Source organism: Myotis nattereri (assembly GCF_964212035.1).
Source record: "Myotis nattereri genome assembly, chromosome: 10".
Lineage (NCBI taxonomy): Eukaryota > Metazoa > Chordata > Mammalia > Chiroptera > Vespertilionidae > Myotis > Myotis nattereri.
In genome coordinates, this window is record NC_138085.1 from 41,863,794 (window position 1) to 41,882,405 (window position 18,612).

General features: G+C 48.8%; 1 protein-coding gene across 1 annotated transcript; it reads left to right on the forward strand.

Annotated features, from left to right (window-relative positions):
• Positions 1-1,713: 1,713 nt before the first annotated feature.
• Positions 1,714-12,031, forward strand: CLEC4F (C-type lectin domain family 4 member F; the record flags this gene model as incomplete). The annotated part of the gene is made up of 7 exons (XM_081101621.1): positions 1,714-1,777; positions 2,541-2,657; positions 2,875-2,970; positions 4,423-5,538; positions 9,488-9,639; positions 10,575-10,693; positions 11,881-12,031. The coding sequence occupies exons 1-7, from the start codon at positions 1,717-1,719 to the stop codon at positions 12,029-12,031; spliced, it is 1,812 nt and encodes a 603-aa protein (XP_080957747.1). The 5' UTR covers positions 1,714-1,716.
• Positions 12,032-18,612: the final 6,581 nt, after the last annotated feature.

The window sequence follows — 18,612 nt, forward strand, 5'->3', positions numbered from 1 at the left end:
TGGAATAGAGATTGATAGGATTGGAATCAACTGGTATAAATACAGATGTAACAAGACAACAGGACGCAGAACCTAGACACAGAACCTACACAGAACCTAGAGACAGAAGAACTTCGCTGGAGAGAACATGGCAAAGATCCTGGACAGAAACTGGCCACAGGACCTAGAGACAGAACCTAGCAAGAGAACCTGGCCTCAGAACCTAGAGACAGAACCTAGAGACAGAACCTAGTAAGAGAACCTGGCTGAAGAACCTAGAGACAGAACTTGGCCACAGAACCTGGCAAGAGAACCTGGCTACAGAACCTGGCTAGAGAACCTGGATAGAACCTGGCTGGAGAACCTAGCAAGAGAACATGGCTACAGAACCTGGATGGAGATTCTGGATAGAACCAGGCGAGAGAACCCAACTATGCTGATGAACTGAATGCTGCCTCCATGTCATTCCTTCTTCGCCGACTCCATCCACACCTTTGGGGACCCCTGGACCTGCTGGGGTTGGACCCCAGCAGGATTGGAGAGATAGGAGCTTGCTCTTTCTGGGAGGGACCAGCTCCCACCCTGAAGCCATCTAGGGGTCAACCCCTAGTGACCTTATTAGCATAAACTCAAGGGTAGTTGAAAGGGGCTTGCTATGAATAACAAAAGCACTATTACCCAGGAAATGTCATGGGTTTTAGGAGCTCTGTTCCACGAACTGGGGCAGAATCCAATATATGTTTCATTCTACCACAGACCCTTACCTGTCATGCCAGCTGTGAGGTCCTGAGTGGACAGTGAGGCCCTGCAAGGGTCTAGGGCAGTGATGGCGAACCTATGACACTCATGTCAGAGATGACACACGAACTCATTTTTTTTGGTTGATTTTTCTTTTTTTTTTTCTTTTTTAAAAAAAATATATTTTATTGATTTTTTACAGAGAGGAAAGGAGAGAGATAGAGAGTCAGAAACATCGATGAGAGAGAAACATTGATCAGCTGCCTCCTGCACATCCCCCACTTCGGATGTGCCCGCAACCCAGGTACATGCCCTTGACCGGAATCGAACCTGGGACCTTCCAGTCCACAGGCCGACGCTCTATACACTGAGCCAAACCGGTTTCGGCATTTTTCTTTGTTAAATGGCATTTAAATATAGAAAATAAATATCAAAAATATAAATCTTTGTTTTACTATGGTTGCAAATATCAAAAAATTTCTATATGTGACACGGCACCAGAGTTAAGTTAGGGTTTTTCAAAATGCTGACACGCCGAGCTCAAAAGGTTCGCCATCACTGGTCTAGGGCTAGGATTAAGTCAGCCATGGGGCACAAGGATTTTTTTCTGCAAAGCTGGGAAGGAACCTCTGATCTCCTCCTAAGTTGGTGGTGAAAGTGTTTGTGATTTGGGGGCAGAGGCTAGTGTTTGGGGGCTATGCTGGAGAGCAGATGTTGGGGTGATGGGCCTGAGGGGAGGGTGAGGACTGGTGTGGACTGGGAAGAGGAAGAGGATAGGGCCTGGGCAGACTGGTGCCTGGGTGTCCTGGGGGGAGGGGCCATACTGGGGGGCTTCTGCAGAGTCAGCGGGGAGGGGAGGAGGAGGAAGGCAGAGTTTAGGTGTGGCCAGGAGCATAAAAGTCCAGGGTATCTCAGCTTCCCTCCCACCACGACGGGCCCACAGCACAACCCTTCAGGGGCTGAGGCGGGGAGCAGCACTGGAGGCAGAAGGAAGCAGAGATGAATGGTGACAAGGTCCGATTCTGCAGAGACAACCAGTCTGTCTCCCTGCACCCCCACGGTGAGGACACTGGGGGCTCAGCCGCCCTCAGTCAGGCACTGGCTTGCTTGTCCCCCAGCCCTCCGCCATTTTCTCAGCCCTCTCTTGGCAGCCCAGAGCTCCCTGTGCTATGTTCTGTCAGCCTCCAGAACAAACAGGCAAGGGCAGAAGGTGGGTCGGGAGAGGACAGAGAGGCAGGGCACCCTTCACTCTCTGCATGGAATCCCCCAGACCTTTATTTAAGGATGGCAACCTGGCAAGGGAGAGCGTGAACTTCGAATTCAGAGGGACCTGGTTTTGAATCCCATATCTGTGCCCCATGAGGTTCAGGGGATCAGCTCCCAGACTCCCCCGCACAGCCCTTCTTAGGACACGGACAGGGGGCCTTCTGACCCAGGCGGAGGGAGTCTGCAGGACTGATGCATGTCAGTTTGTGGAGGAGGCGGCAGCCCCAAAGACCTGTGAGTCTTGCTCTGGTCAGGATTCATGGGCAAGACTGGCCCTGGGACTCCGAGGTCAGGATTCTCGCGCTCTCCCTCCCATCCTGCCTCCCTCCATCCTTCCCTCTTCTCTCATTCAAATCACTCTTCTGTTGCCCTCCTTGTCCAGGCCGGTTCTGTACCCTGTACACCTCCAGCCTTTGTGTTGCTCCCAGGCTTCATTCCCCTTCTCCGTGATAAGTGCTGGTGTTCTCATCCCCGTCAGACAGGCCAGGAGACTGAGCCCGAGGGGCTAACTCTGCCCAGCCGCACTCTCCTCCTGGACACCGGTGTCTCCCCCACAGGCCTGAACTCCTCGGCAGTGGCTCCAGCAGCCCCCAAGATGTCAAGGCTTGTTCTGGCCGGCCTGGTGTTTATGGTCATGATCATTGCCACCTCCCTGATGGCTCTCTTTGTTGTGGGTAAGCTCCTAGGTAATCCGAATCCCACAGGCTCTCTCTTTCCTGGACAGAGGCCACTGACCAAGGGGAGCCTCCCAAGAACAGAGGCCCAAGAGAAGACGCTCCGAGGGGTACGGGGTGCCACCTCCCTCCTTCTGGAACCTGACTGGGGGAGGGGCAGCCCATTCTCAGGCTTAATGCTGAGGGATTGTGCTGATCCAGGAATGGGGTGTCTCAGTTCTACAGAAACCAAGACCTGCACCAGAGGCCTATGCCTACTCCCGAGGGTTTCTGGGAGACAACAGCACCTGGCAGTTACCTGTGGAACCCAACAGTGAGTAGCCACAGTGGAGCGGAGGGGTGGGAGGGAGCTGGGGCATCCGGGTGCCCAGACCCTAGGATGGGCCTCTCCCCGAACACTCCCTGCCCTTGAATTAGTGCCACTATCCTCACAGACAGGCATGATTTTTTTTTAGAGAACAGCTTTATTGAGGTCTAATTGACACATAATTAAATACCCATATTTAAAATGTACACTCTAAGAACTTTTGACATATGTATATACCCATGAAACCATCACCACAATCAAGACAATGAACATATTCATCATCCTCCTCCCAAATTTACTTGTGCCCTTTGCCATCATTCCCTCTCTCCTCCTCCCTTCATCCCCAGGCGACCATGGATCTACTTGCTGTAATATAGATCACTTGGCATTTTCTAGAGTTTTATATAAAAGGAATCATATAATGTGTACTCTTTATTTGAGTACTCTTTATCAGTCATATGATTTGCAAATATTTTCTCTCAGTCTATGGCTTATTTCTTCATTCTCTTAACAAGATTTAAATTTTGATTATGTATACTAGTAATTTATAGATTTCTTTCTTTTATGGGTTGTGCTTTTGGTCTCATATCTGAGAAATCTTTGCCTGTGCCAACGTCACAAAGACATTCTTGATGTTTCCTTCTGGAAATGTTATAGTTTTGGGTTTTACATTTAGGCCTATGATTAATTTTGAGTTAAATTTTGTATACGAGATTCATTTTTTTGGCATATGGATAGACAATTGTTTTAGTATCATTTGTTGAAACAATTATGCTTTCTCCATGAATTGCCTTTGTATCTTCATTGAAATCAATTGTTCGTACATGTATGGGTGTATTTCTGGATTTTCTATTCTGTTCCACTGATCTAGTAGAGGCCCCATGCACAGCATTCGTGCACTGTGTGTGTGTGTGTTGGCGGGCGGTGTCCCTCAGCCCAGCCTGCACCCTTTCGCAGTCCGGGACCCCGACAGGAGAGGCTCCCGCCACCGCCCCTGTGCTCGCCAGTCTCCTGGCTTCTGGCTGAGTGGGCTCTCCCTCTCTGGGAGTGCACTGACCCCGGCAACTCCTGCGTTGAGCTTCTGCCCCTTGGTGGTCAGTGCACGTCATAGCGACCGGTCCTTCCACTGTTAGGTCTATTTGCATGTTACACTTTTATTATATAGGATTTGTCTATTGATATGACTTGATGGCAGCTAGTTTACAGTAGGCAAGTATTTTAATCTTTCTGCCCTACAGTTCACTTGGGATAGACCTTTATTTCATTTTTGGGCTCACATTCTCAGGTGGCCCGTCCCCGGAGTCTCGGTGGCTGCAGGGAGCAGCAGGTTGCTTGAGGAGCACTCAGGGCTGTGTTGCAGACATTCCCCTTGGAAAATTCAAGAACACTCTGCTTGGCTCATATAATTAATGTTTCCCTATGTAATGGGCCCCTTTGGCTGCCTTCTCCTCCCTCCAGATCCCTACCGCTTTGGGGTGGCAGAGTTACAAGAGACCCTCCAGATGTTTAAAGACCACGTGGAGAACTCCAGCACCTGGACCATGGAGATCCAGATGTTGATGTGCAGAGTGGACAATGTCAGTTCTCAGATCCAGATGCTCGGTGGTCATCTGAAAAATGCCAGTGCTGACATCCAGATGGTAAAAGGCGTTCAAAAAGATGCCAGTACCTTGAGTTTCCAGGCCCAGATGTTAAAAAGCTCCTTGGACAGGGCCAGTGCTGAGATCCAGAGACAAAAGGGAGATCTGGAAAAGGCAAATGCTTTAAATTCCCAGGCCCAGAGTTTCTTAAAAACCAGTTTAGAAAACACCAGCTTTGAGCTCAACATGTTAAGCAGAGGCTTAGAAAATACCAACACTGAAATTCAGGCGTTGAAGGCAGGGTTGGAAATGGCAAATGCCCAGGCCCAATTGGCAAACAATAGTTTAAAGAATGCTAATGCTCAGATCCTTGTGTTAAGAGGCAATCTGGAGAGTGTCAATCATTTAAGGGACCAGAACCAGGTTTTAAGCGATAGTTTGAAAAGAACGAATGCTGAGATTCAGAAGCTAAAGGGAAGCCTGCAAAGTGCAAGAGATTTAAACTCCCAGACCCAGACCCTTATAAAAAGCAGCTTAGACAACACCACTGCTGAGATCCAGTCATTTAGAGGTCGTTTGGAAAGGGCTGGCAATGAGATTCACTTGTTAAAAAGAGATTTGGGAACCACCACTACCCAGACCCAAATAGCAAACAGTCGCCTAGAGCAGACCAATGCTCAGATCCAAGGATTGAAAACAGAACTGGAAAACACCAATGCCTTACATTCCAATATTCAGGTGTTAAACGATCAGTTGGAAAATGCCAGCAGGGAGATACAGATCCTAAAACAAGGAATGAAGGATGCTGAGGCCCTGAACTCCAAGACCCGGATGCTAGAGAGCAAGCTGCAGGAGGCCAATGTCGAGGTTCAGAGGTTAAAAGGGGAGGCAGCGAGCACTAAAGCACTAACTGCGAAAGTCCAGGAGCAGCAGCGTAGCCTGGAGACCCTCCGTGCAGCCTTTGCTTCGCAGGAGCAGCTACAGAAATCCCAAAGTAAGTGGGAGGGAGGGCTTGGCCTGGGGAAGGTACGGTCTCTTGGGAGGGTGGAGTCTCTGGTCCCTTTGGCCTTTTGCTTACTTCACCAGGCATCCCTCCGGGAAGAAGTGTGGGTGCTATAAAGGGGCCAAATCCAACCAAATAGGCTCGATGTGCCTAGGGCCTAGGCTGTGGTGGAGGTGGCATAGGCAGCAGAGTCCCTGCTTTCAAGTTGCTTATCATCTGGCCAGACTGATACTTGGGGGGGCAGGTGAACTATGTATGGTGATGGTGTGTGGAAAGACAGTGGGTGCTAGTGGGGCCAGGCAGCTTTATCTGATATCCTGCTATCACTTACTCTGATCAAGTTGCTTACCTTCCATTTTCTCACCTGCAAAGTGAGGACAATGATATTCGCCTCACAGTGAGGATTAAATGAGTTTACACATGTGAAGCATTTAACACAGTATCCAGCATTCATGCACTCATCTGACAAACATTTTTTCAGGCCCTATTATGCATCAGGGGCATAAGAATGAATAAGGTGCGATGCCCGCCCTTGAAGCTCACAGGCTGGTAGAGCAGCCTTGCATGAAAGGCATGCGGAGAGGCGGAGAGTGTTATGTGAGAGCAGGTCTAGGAACTGGGGGTGGGCGGGAGGAAAAGAAGGGAAAGAGAAACCTTCTGGGGGCTGATGTCCTCTGGTGTAGAGAAGGGATCTTCCAAAGGGCAGGGGGGAGGAAATCTTTCAGAGGAGAAAAGATCAAAAGATGTTTTGTGGAGAAAATGGCCCTTGAACTGAGTCCTGGAAAGCTGGTAGGTGCTTGACAAACAAATAGGGTAAGAAAGCAGCAGGTTCACAGGCAAGGACATGTGAAACCACGAGGTTCAGGAAGCTTCAAGCAGCTTGTCTGACTGGACTGCGGCCAAGAGGGCAGTTGAAGAGGTGCAGGCTGAAAGGATCGTAGGTTGGGGGCAGAATGGTGCTATCAAACTGTTTTAAATGCAACCACAGCATGAAATTCATTTTACCTTGTGACCCGGTATAATGATGTGTCACACACACACACACACACACACACTTCACAAACAGAACTTTTACCATACGAAGGCACCATGATATTTCATAATTTATTCTTAAAAAACAAGAAACACCTTGACACAACCCACTAATGCAGTGGTTCTCAACCTTGGCTGCACATTAGAATCACCTGGGAATCTTTTTAAAATCCTGATTTCTGGGCCTCATCTTCTGGAAATTCTGTTTCTTTGTTATGGGGTGGGGCCACAACATTAGTAACAAAGAAACAGAATTTCCGGAGGATGAGGCCCAGAAATCAGGATTTTAAAAACATTCCCAGGTGATTCTAATGTGCAGCCAAGGTTGAGAACCACTGTACTAATGGGTTGATAATCGTAGTTTGAAAAACACTGTGCTAGGAAGGTAGGCACACCTGGAGAGAGACTGGCTAGATGTGGAAGGCCTCTGAGCTTGGCTTTCATCCTTCAGGAAATGAGTATCTACCGAAGGGCTTCAAGGAGGCTGACTAGAAAGGTGTCCTGCTGAGATGGGGGATAGAACAGAAGAGCAGCAAGGTCTGGACATGCTGAGTCAGAGATGCTGGAGGGATATTCACGGGACGTCACCTGCAGGCTACCTGGAGTGTAGGAGAGAGGTCCTGGCTGCAGACATAGATGTGGGAGCCCTGGGTATGTTGGTTCTGGTTGTGGCAATGGGAGTGAAGGTGGGGAGTTTGCATGAGATAAAATGCTTTATGAGAAGAAGGCTGAGGGTGGAAACAGGAAACCAGCCTTCAGGTGCCCGAGGGAAAGAGGAGATGTTTTTGGTTTTTTTGGAATATATTTTTATTGATTTTAGAGAGAGGAAGGGAGAGGGAGAGAGAGATTGAAACACCAATGATGAGAGAATCATTGATTGGCTGCCTCCTGCATGCCCCCTACTGGGGATTGAGCCTGCAACCCGGGCATGTGCCCTTGACTGGAATAGAACCCGGGACCCTTCAGTTCACAGGCCAATGCTCTATCCATTGAGCCAAACCGGATAGGGCAAGAGACGTTTTTGAAGGAGACTGGGGAAGGCAGTCTTAGAGGCAGGAGGAGAACCAGAGTGGGTTAGTTAGGGAAGCCAAGGAAGGGCAAATTTTCAAGAAGAGAGTGGTTCGTCCTGGCAAATACCCTGGAGAAGCCGGGTGAAAACACCAATGAACATCCATGGACTCTGGCCAGTTAGTAAGTCAGCGCAATGAAGTTTCAGTGGAGAGTTGTGTGTGGCCTGGAGGCCGGACCGTGGTTAGTGGGTGCGAGTGAAAGATAAGGTGCAGAAGTCATTCAAGGAGCTCGCCTGAAGAGGACAGAGATGAGGCTAAGGTGCGGGGAACGGCAGGCTAGAGGGAGGGGTTAAAATACCATGTATCATCGATATTTACATAATAAAGCCTAGATATTAATTATAGGCAACGTGGCAAATGTTGAAAAAGAGAAAGAGGAGAAAATAACCACTTGCATTTCCGTGAAAATGTTTCTATTTTCTATACGAACCCACTGCTAACATTTTGGTGGACTTGCTTGCGAGGGTTTTTCTAGATTAAGACAGGCTTGATGTGATGTGAGAGAAAGGAACCAGTGGGCTTCCGGGCTTCCCATTGCTCACAAGGGGAAAATCCCAAACTCCTCCACAAAGGATGTACGATTCAGTGCCGGTGAACCTGCTCAGCTTTGTCTCCTACCTTATGTACTGATCACACCGATGACTGAACAGACCAGACCATGCCATGCTGTTTCACACCTTCGTGTTTTTGTGTCAACTCTTCCCCTTGCCAGGAATGCTCTCCTTGGCCCTGACCACCTGGCAGACTGTTCCTCAGTCTCTTAAGGATCAGCTCAAATGAGCTCCCACCTAGGGTGTCCTTCCTGTGTCCCACATCCAGCCCAGGTGAAGCAGACCATACCCTCTTTCCTGCCTCTATATGAACATGGTTTTCAATCAATGTGTCTCCAACACCGGTCTGATTTTCTAGACTGTACCTTCTTTGAAGGCATGAATAATGTCTTATTGATCTTTGTATTAAAGTGCCTAGTCCATAGACATTAAGGAACGTTGAACAATGAATGTTTTTTCTATCTTTTTTAAAAATATATTTTTATTGATTTCAGTGAGAAAGGAAGAGGGAGAGATAGAAACATCAATGATGAGAAAGAATCATTGATTGGTTGCCTCCTGCATGCCCTACATTGGGGATCAGGCCCACGACCCAGGCATGTGCCCCGACCAGGAATTGAACAGTGACCTCCTGGTTCATAGATTGACGCTCAACCACTGAGCCACGCTGGCCGGGCGTGAATGTTGAATAGAAGAATAATGGATGACTAAGGGAGTCTGTGTGGCACCATTTCGAAGGGTTGTAGGTGCAGATGATGTTAAGGAGCAGAGTGCATGGCAGGGAGGGACAAAAGAGCTGAGAGCATCAGAGTTTGTGCTCAGGGAGGAGCTAATTGAAAATTGTGAAGTCAGGCAGACCAGGTGGTGACAAGATCCCAGGTGTGGCCCTGGGTGTGGGCAGCTGAAATGGATGGAGATAAAGTCAAGGAAATGAGTGATGCCATGGGTGGCTGTGAAATCTCCCTGTAGGGAGATGGCAGGGAATTGAGGTGCAGAGGACTGTCAGGTGATAGTAATGAGTTGGGAAACAGGATAGTATAACCAGAGAGCAGGACTCCACAAAGCTGCCCGAGGATCTCTGGAGTGATGGAGTGAGGTGTTCCTGGCTGCACCTCCCTTGCATAGTGGGTAGTAGGCTGGGGGTGCAGCCTCCTGGGCCTTGCAAGGCAACAAGCATTGCATGGACTTGTGACACTCAGTGGTCAGTCCCTGGAGAGGTCAGGAAGCCAGCTCTCGGATATCCACAGCCAGCCCCTGGTTCTCTCTCGTCCCCAACCTTTGCTCCAGATGAACTTCTCCAGTTGATCCTGCAAGGCTGGAAGGTCTACAACAGGAACATGTATTACTTTTCTCATGACAAGAAGTCTTGGCAGGAGGCTGAGAAATCCTGTGTGTCCCAGGGAGCCCACCTGGCCTCGGTGACCTCTGCAGAGGAGCAGGTCAGAGCTTTGGCTTTGGGATGGTGCTGATGGGGTGGGTGGGATAAGGGCCATTGATACTTTGGCTTTGCCCCTCTCAGAGCAACTGTGGCAGAAACTTTCATGTCACCTCATCAGTCAGGGGGCAAATATTTATTGAATTCCAGTGAGCATCTAGCACTGGAGGTAGAGCACTGACAGCAAACCCCAAAAGTCCTCAATGAATGAGGGCCCCACCCAGAGGCCCCCAGAGGTCAGCAGTGAGGAAAGAGAGGTGGCACCAGGTGACTGCCCTTAAAGTGTTGGAAACATTCTTCCCTCCCATCCCCTCATTTAGCCCCTCAGCCTCCTCTCTACTTGTCAATCTTGATTTTAACATCAGTTAATCCAATGGCTATGGAGGGTCCATGAACAGGAGACCCAGGCTTCTGGGCAAGGCCAGATGCACAATAGGAGTTTGAGGACCACCAAAGGCATTATAGCTCTGGGTGGCTCATTTGCCAAAGGTACTTATCAGCACTTACTAGGGTTACTGACAAAGTAGGTTTGGCGTAGTTCATTTTATAGCACCGCCCATCCCTGTGGTTATCCTGAGACTGCTCTTGTGTGTCTGTCAAAGGACATGTTATTTTGTAAAACAAAACTTAATAAACCATGGCCAGGTCTCTCTCTCTCTCTCTCTCTCTCTCTCTCTCTCTCTCTCTCTCTCTCTCTTTGCCAGTAAAGCCACACTCCTCATTAAGTCAACATGGGAGAAGCTGAACTTCCCTTGAGGGGACCTGGCTGCTGCCCTAGATCCTGGACAAACCATGGGAGGTGCAGGGAGGGACCCGGCTCCTTCAGAGGAGTGGGCTGCATGCCCTGGGCCCAGGAGGCGGTGCCCTGGACTCCTCTTCTACATGCTGGGGGAACCAGCTCCTCAATCGGGGTCAAGCAGCACTGCCTTTTTTTTGCAGGCATATCTGACGGAGTTCACACGGTCCTCCAACTACTGGATTGGCCTCAACGACAGGGGCACGGAGGGTTCTTGGCGCTGGATTGATGGGACACCATTCAATTATGCTAGGAGCAGAGTGTGAGTCCAGTCACTGTCTGGTGTTGTCCCAGGTACTGTCTTGGGCAGGCCTGCTTAGTGATTCCCTGTCCTGTGTGTGTATACCTGCCCACTGAGTGCTACTGGTATATGTGTGATATGTGTATGATATGTGTTTGATGTGTGTATGGTGTATGTGATGTGTATATGTAGTGTGTGTGATTATTTATGAGGTGTGTGTACAGTGTGTGTATTTTCATGTGTGATGTATGGGTGATATGTTTGTGCATGTGTGATGTGCATGATGTGTGTGATGTGTATAGCATGTATGTGTACACTTGGGCATATTTGCGATCTTTGCCTGAACCCCTCCTCATGGTCTTGGGGTTGGCAGGCAGCCCATAAGAAGACCTTCCTGTTTATTTGTTTGTTTTGCTTGTCTACACTCTACACAGGCCGGGTCCCCCATCACAAGGTATCTGAATGTGAAATCCGGGGAGGGGCTCATAGCTTCAGACACCCTTTCTCTCCCTTGATCCTCAGTTGTGGCGAGTGGGCACGGCCATGGCATACTCAGCCCCAGGGCGCCCTATGTGCCATGCCAGCTCAGCCAGGTTCAGTGACCCTGAGTAGGGGCATGAAGGATGGAGAAAAGACAGACAAGAGAAGAAAGCTGGGTCTGGGTGGGACGCTCTCCTCTCTGATGGAGAACTAGCAACAGCAACCATAGACTACAAGCCGTGTCTTTATTTTATAGCCAGATTCCATGAGGCAAAGTAAGGGTGTGGTCAAGATGTTTACAACATTCTCGTGGGTTTCAATCCTACTCAATTACGTGCACCTGAACGCTATCAAGCCCGCATCACTCAGACACATGGGGCCACGTGTTCGGACCATAGGTTCAAGCTTACAACTATAGTTGTTGGCTATAATTGTGCTGGGAGGGCTCTGCCCCCCAAGCTGGCTTGCACGTGACCAATGACTACGAGAGGACTGTGCCCTCTCATTAGTGTGAGGCTTGAACCTGTCCAAACACTGTAGCCGCGCCCCACACTCAGTAACCAAGGACAACCTCAGCAGAGCACCCTGATGGTGAGTCTGGGCCCAGCTCTGTTCCCATCCTGGGGCCACCAGGAAAATAGGGACCCACGTCACTTCAGCTCCTTATGCCACAGAAGAGGCGGGGGGCGGGGCGGGGGGCTTCTTTCATCTAGCCTTCTTCTTTCCAGGTTTTGGAACGATAATCAGCCAGACAACTGGCAGCACGGGAATGGGCAGGATGAAGACTGTGTACATGTTCAGCAGAAGTGGAATGACAACAACTGTAATACCCTCTATCAGTGGATCTGCAAGAAGCCCCTCAGCCAGGGGGTGGCCTGAAGTAAGCCAGGGCTGAGGGCTCACTGGCCCTGCCAGCTCTGGACCCTTCCCACCACAATGTCCTGTTGAGCCTCTGAACCCAACTTGTTCTCTGGGACCTTCCATTTGGCCTTTTGTGTTTCCTGCCCTGTCCTTTTATTTAACCCTTCAAACATGCTTACCTCGTAGGACCCTATGGGGTGAACAGCTTCTCAAGGCAAGAGCCTTGCTGTGCTTCTGTATCCGCCTCAGCAACCAGCGCAGGCCTGTCAGACGGCAGGCCTTCAATAAACACTTGTGGATGAGCAGAAGCTTTGTACTTGTCTCTGCGACAGCCGCCACACCCTCTTCTCCTGGGATTGGTTCTCCTTCCCCAGTGTCCCTTCTCCTGAAACAAGTCATGGCCACCCAGGTGTCCCCTGCATTTCCTTTGCAGCAGATGGGCTGGGGCTGGATCTTTCCAGGCCTTTGAACCACTGCAAAACCTTTCTTTCCTGTGGCTGGTCTCGTCTTGTCTTCAGACTGTTACACTCTCTGGCTTTGGCCTCGTCTTGTGACCCCATCCCCCCTTCCTGGGACTCAGCTTTCTGCCAGCTCAGTTTAGAATAAGAATTTCTGAGCAGTTCTTTGCCCTGCCTTGTGGTGTCCCCCCACCCTCTGCATGCAGAGGGAACCTTAACATTGCTGGAGTGCTTTCACTGCACAGCTTCCCCCCTTTGTACTCCTTCCCAGATTCAAGCACTCTCTGTCTCCCCAAACTCCCACTTTCCTCTCTCCAGCTGAGTGAGACTGTCATGACCCCATGGGGCCCTCTTCCCTGCACTGTGGTCTGAAAAGAGTGTCAAGGAAGAACCCTGGGGTGTTATAGGCCCATCTGGTCTGCTTCCATATCCAGGAGCTCAAATCACAGTTTTGCTCTGTTGTCCAATGTCTGAAAATAATTGTTTCATGTATTTTGTCCAGTTTTCTAGTTGCTTACAGCAAAGGGCTGGTGCAGTTACTCCTTTGATCAGAAATGGAAATATATTTATCTTTTATGATATCTTTGGTTGAACCAGACTTTAATCTGTGTGCATTCATATTTTCTTTTTGGCTTTTTCTTTCATGGTTTCTTAGCTTTTTATTAAGCTTAGAGACCCCTCCTCTATCCCAGGATTGAAATAACATTTTGCTGTATTTCTTCTACTACTTTTATATAGCTTTATTTTTTACATTTATATTACTAAGCCATCTGGAATTTTCTCAAATATCATTAAATGATAACATACTCTTTTTCACTCACTTGAAAAGCCAACTTTTTCAAATACGAAATGCACAAGTTCGTTTCTGGACTCTTGATCGCATTCCAATGAATTCCCTTTTCCTTTACGGGAAACACGTTGTTTTAATTATTGTAGTTTTATAATATGTTTGGTTATCTAGCAGGGCAAGTCTCCTTTAAGTTTTTCAAAAGGTTTTAGATCTTCATGGGACAAGCTTGGTGGTTGGCGGGTTCTACTGAAGGGCATGAAGTGGCTAGCTGCATCTGCCATCAGAGTATCCCTGCATTTATGATTGCAGTTCCTCCAAGCGAGTCAGGATAGTAGGAAGCTAGGGAGAGTCCTTGACAAGTGGAATAAGGGAAACTGAGACAATATAATTAAACAAGGCCAAAAATATGAGCAATTTACATCCAGCTAATGAATCACAAGGTTTTCACAATGTGTGTGATGAATCAACACATTGAAGGACACACCTGAAAAGCTAATGACTATTTGTTAAGAACCTCCTCTGAGACCTCCCCTAGGATTCTGGCCAAAGAAAGATAAGAAGCCTCAAGACAAAGGATCCATGGCGTGCTCTCTCGCAAGAGCACACCCACTCCTTGTATCTCTGCTGTTTTTCTCCTAAACTCCAAGGGACCCCACAAGACTTGCAACCAGGGGAGCAGCGGTCAGTGGCAGCTTGCCCTGGGCTAATCCCCTAACCCAGTCTCTAAGGCCCCCTATTCTCTGACTTTTCCTTTCCTGCTGCTTCTTGTACCTTCAATCCTCCCTTTATTTCACTGTCTCCAGCTTTACAAAATATACTCTCAAAAGCCACCTGGACAAAGCTGTGAAATCTTTCCTATACAAAGTCAAGGACCCACACACTACTAGCAGGCCCTAGGCAGACCCACCCCAGGCCCAGACCCCATCCAGTAACACCAGGGTAACACACTCCTCAGAAAGAAATTCTTCAATATTTGGCCTGGGAAATAGAAGCTGAGTGGCTAGCAGTCTATGGGCCCAGAGGGAAAAGGGGGCCAGGCAGCTCCCTGTTTCATATATAGAGGCCCCTGAAGCTCCCTGCTTCAGTCTGGCTGTGCAGACCTCTCTGGATATAAACCACCCTTCTGCAATATAGGCAGTGGGGTGATGCCTGGTTACTGAAGGTGGAGGAAGAGATGGGTAAGCCAGTTCTTCTGTTTTCAGACTGCCCTGCACCCCTGCCTTCAGAGGTAACAGGTATTTCTGAGTTCTGAGTTCACCGAGTTGTCCTGTTATTCACTACCCCTATTCAGACACTACTACTGTGGTAGAGTTCCATTTTCTCAGTTTTTCTGAGTCAGCTACCACCCACCCATCCGCTCCCAGCTTCCAAATGTTGTTGAAATGCCTTTCTGCTATTGATTCTTCTCCCATTCTCTTTGTCATCCTGTGTTTTTCTTGTTTTTATTTCTTCACTGTCATTATAGTAGATTTTTGGAGAAAAACAGACATGAATGTGTGTATTTTTATTTTTAGGATTTTCCTGTCTTATACTAAATAAAATAGCAGCCAGTGTTAAATAATATGTCCTGCTTTTTTTTTAGAATTTACTGTGATTTTCTTTTGGTCTTGTATATGCTCGCTTTTTATAAATGTTCCATGGGCATATTTATTACATTAGGCTTGTGATTGTTATTATTTAGATGGTCTACGTATATCCTCATTTATAATTTGTCTGCCCAACTTATCAATTTCTCTAAGAAGATTAAAAAAAAACCTCTTGCATGTTTAACATTAAGCTATGTGTATCATTTTATCATAGTCTTGTATTTATAAAGCTTTTGATTTATATATTTCAGAGTTCCTTTGTTTTATGTCTAAGGATTCATAACCTCTAAATCTACTTGAAGAATTTTGCTTTTTATCAATATTCATTCAATCAAGGAATATTTCTTGTGCCTTTACTATGTACTAGGCACTCTTCTAGGTTTTTGGGATTCAACAGTGAAACAAACAGATAAAAGTCCCAGCCCTCGTGTAGTTGGTATTCTAGCAGGAGGCAGGGAGACTCAGCCCCTCACAGCCACAGCAGGAGTCCTGTGGAGCTTGAAGCCTGAGGGAGGTGACATTCTAGAGTAGCAGGCAGCTCTGCATCATCAATCCAGCCAACCACAGCCTGTGGGCCAAAGGTAACGGGACAGGGACCCGTTAATAAACATGAAGGATTCTCTCCTGCTCACTCCAGAGTCAATTCTCATGCCTGGGCTGGCCCTGTCTCTCTTCCCAGGGAGGTTCTGAAAGCTGCAATTTCCCCAAGAGGGAGTCAGAATGGCAGAGGAACCGAGTTGTCTGCAGACTGAGTGGAGCCATCTGAGGAGCCAGAGTGAAGTCCTCAGCTATCCTGGGGGAAGTGGCCAGCTCTCACCCTGGAGGGCCTGCCCCACCCTGTCTCTGCTGTGGAAACCCTGTACAGCTGCCCCTGGTGGTGACCATGGATTGTGTTGGTGGCAGTAGCAGGCTGTGACAGACAATTGTCACCACATGGGCCGTGCTGTTGGCACCTTGATGTCCACAGCCTCTTCTCCCAGAGCCACGGTTTCCAGTCTTTCTGGATACAGGGACCCAACCTGATGGAGGCTGGGCTCTCACACTGTGACTTAGGGGAGAGCCTGACTCTGGCAGAGGGGGAAGAAAGCGCAGACTTCTTTGCTGTCATGAAATGACCTCCCAGGCCTGCTTTTCTGGGGGCAGGGGACAACTTCTCCGTCCGGAGAGTGAACACATTCTGGAAGATGTCTCAGCATTTTGAGGATGAGGAAAGTCACTAGTTTAGAGGAAAATGTGCTCATGTTATAGTCAGCAACTCTGAGTGTCCTCTACTAACACTTGCTCCCATATACTGTACCCAGATTTAGGCCTGGGCTTTGGCCCAGTCCCCCCAGTGTGCCTGCACCATGCCTGCCAGAAAGACCCTCTCCCTTTGTATTGTTCTCACTTAGAAGGGCCACTTATAAGTCACTCTAACTCTATCTGCTGCCAGCAATTCCTGCAGCTCAAAGCCAACCAATCCCACGGTCAGTGAAGGCCCCAGACCCCAGGAAAAATCACAGAAGAGTCAGGAGGCCTGGGTTGTTCGTGGGAAGGGGGATTTAGGATAGAAAAGGGACCTGCCGGCCTCAGAAGGCTTCCTCCTGCAGGACAAGGGTCTTCGCAGCACACGTTCGCCTCTTAGCTCCCCCTGTCTTCCCCAAAGCAGCCCGCACCCCACTGCTTCTTCGCTCTCCCCTAAGCCCTGCTTTTGTTGTAATCTTACCCTTCTTATATCTGACAAGCATTTCCCATTCCCACCTTGAAGAGGGACTCCAGGTCCTCTTTGAGGTGGCCCCCATGAGCCTTTCTTAATATCTCGCTACCAGGCCATGGGAATTGAGCCCTGTGCTTCAGCGTCCTCTCAACCAGCTCTGACTGCAGCTTTTGCACTGGTGCTCAGAACATCCCTCTGCATGAGTGCCTTAGGGTTTATCTATACAATAGCCGAATTTCTGGACGTTCTGTCTGGCTCATAAATCATCTCTGCTGCTGTAGCCATCACTTACAGGACAGTGGGAATTACATGAAGCAGGAGAGATTGGTGGTTAGAGACCCAAGTTCTGTGGCCAGACTGTCTGGGTCCAATTCCAGCTTTGCCCCTTTCTAGCTGGGAAAACCAGTTACCTGACTTTTGTGTCTCAGTTGTTCTTCTGTGAAAACATTAGAGTACCTCCCCCTTGAGGCTGTTGTGTGGATTAAGAAAGTTCTTGTATACAAGTTTAGAGTGGTGCATGGCCCACGGATCCCTCTGTGCAACGTCAGCTGTTACTGTTATGCCAGTGGCCTAATCGACTCCTCACTACAACTCTGAGGAAGGTTCTAGTAAAATCTCCACTTTACAGGTGGCAAGATGAGGCCGAGAGTTTGAATGACTTGTCCAAGGGTCCTGTGATACAGCAGCTCTTCCACCTGACCTGCGACTAACCCTGGGGTCCTGTTTAAGTCTCAGCTCTTCTGTGAGGCCTCTCAGCCCGTGGGGCCGTGAGCTTCCACCTCCCCCTGTGTGAAGGCTGCCAGGCATCTCTCTGCACCTGCCGAAGCTTCCTGGGGACAACGCCTGTGGGTCTGTTCCTTTTCCCTACTTTTGGCAAAGAAGCACTTCTGACCCACCGTTAACCCTGCCGGTGATGTGGCCAAGATTAACCCCAGCTCATGCCCAGTGTGGGTGGAGGAGGAAGAGCCTCAGGGGAAGTGAACGTGGGGCATGTTTCACAGATCCTGCTTCTCTCTTAAGGCTCTGCTTGCCAATGGACCAAGTCAACTGCAAGCGCGGGGGGGGGGGGGGGGGATGGCCCACTGACTTAGGGAGGGAGGCCACTCAGACCTCGAGGAGAAAGAACTACAGTGGAGGCAGCAAATCTGAAATCTAGGCTTGGCTGTGCCACTGACCAGCAGCATGACCTTGGCTCGTCATTCAACTTCTCTGGCATCAATTTTCTCATCTGTACAATGGGAATCAAGTCTGATTCCCAGGGATATCTATAATAATAAATGCATAATATGCTAATTAGACCAGACATCCTTCCTGACAGCCTTTCGGACGACCTTCTGGACGAAGCCGTGGTGGGCGGGGCCAAGGCAGAGACAGCCGCCGAGGCAGTAGGGGCCAAGCCCCTTGCACAAATTTCGTGCATTAGGCCTCTAGTAGTGAGATAAAATAGTACATACTATGTGGTAAATAATATGTAAAAACCAGAGGCCTGATGCATGAAATTCATGCAAGAGTAGGCCTTCCTTTCCCCGGCTGCTGGCACCAGCTTCCCTGTGGCACCCGGGACCCGGGCTTCCCTAGCAGCGCCGGCTTCATTTGGAAGGTCGTCAGGAAGGATCTCTGGCCTAATTAGCATATTATGCTTTTATTATTATAGATAACAATACGAATTTATGTGATTATGAGTAACATTGCCAAGTTAATTTGGACAGGAATTCTGGGCAATGTAGACATGTCTCTTTGAAGTTTTTGATCTCTTTAAAAATGTCTTTCTTTGTATTCTCTTACTAAAGTTGCTTTTTAGCAGCTCTTTTGTGCCTTGACTGAGCAAAGGAGATTAAGGGAGTTGTGTCTGAGCCTCGGTCAGGTTGGGGTGATGGGGGGGCTGCTGAGTGCACCCAGGATGGCAGATGTAGGAGGGAGGGCTCCTCTCAGTGGAGCCTCAGGGCAACGAACAGGCAAAGATTGATGAGGTGAACATGCTGGGCATGAGATGGAGCAAGGAGAAATGTCTGTGTCTCAGGGTGGAAGATAAGATGGATGGGCTCTCTCAACCCCCATCCTCACCCCCC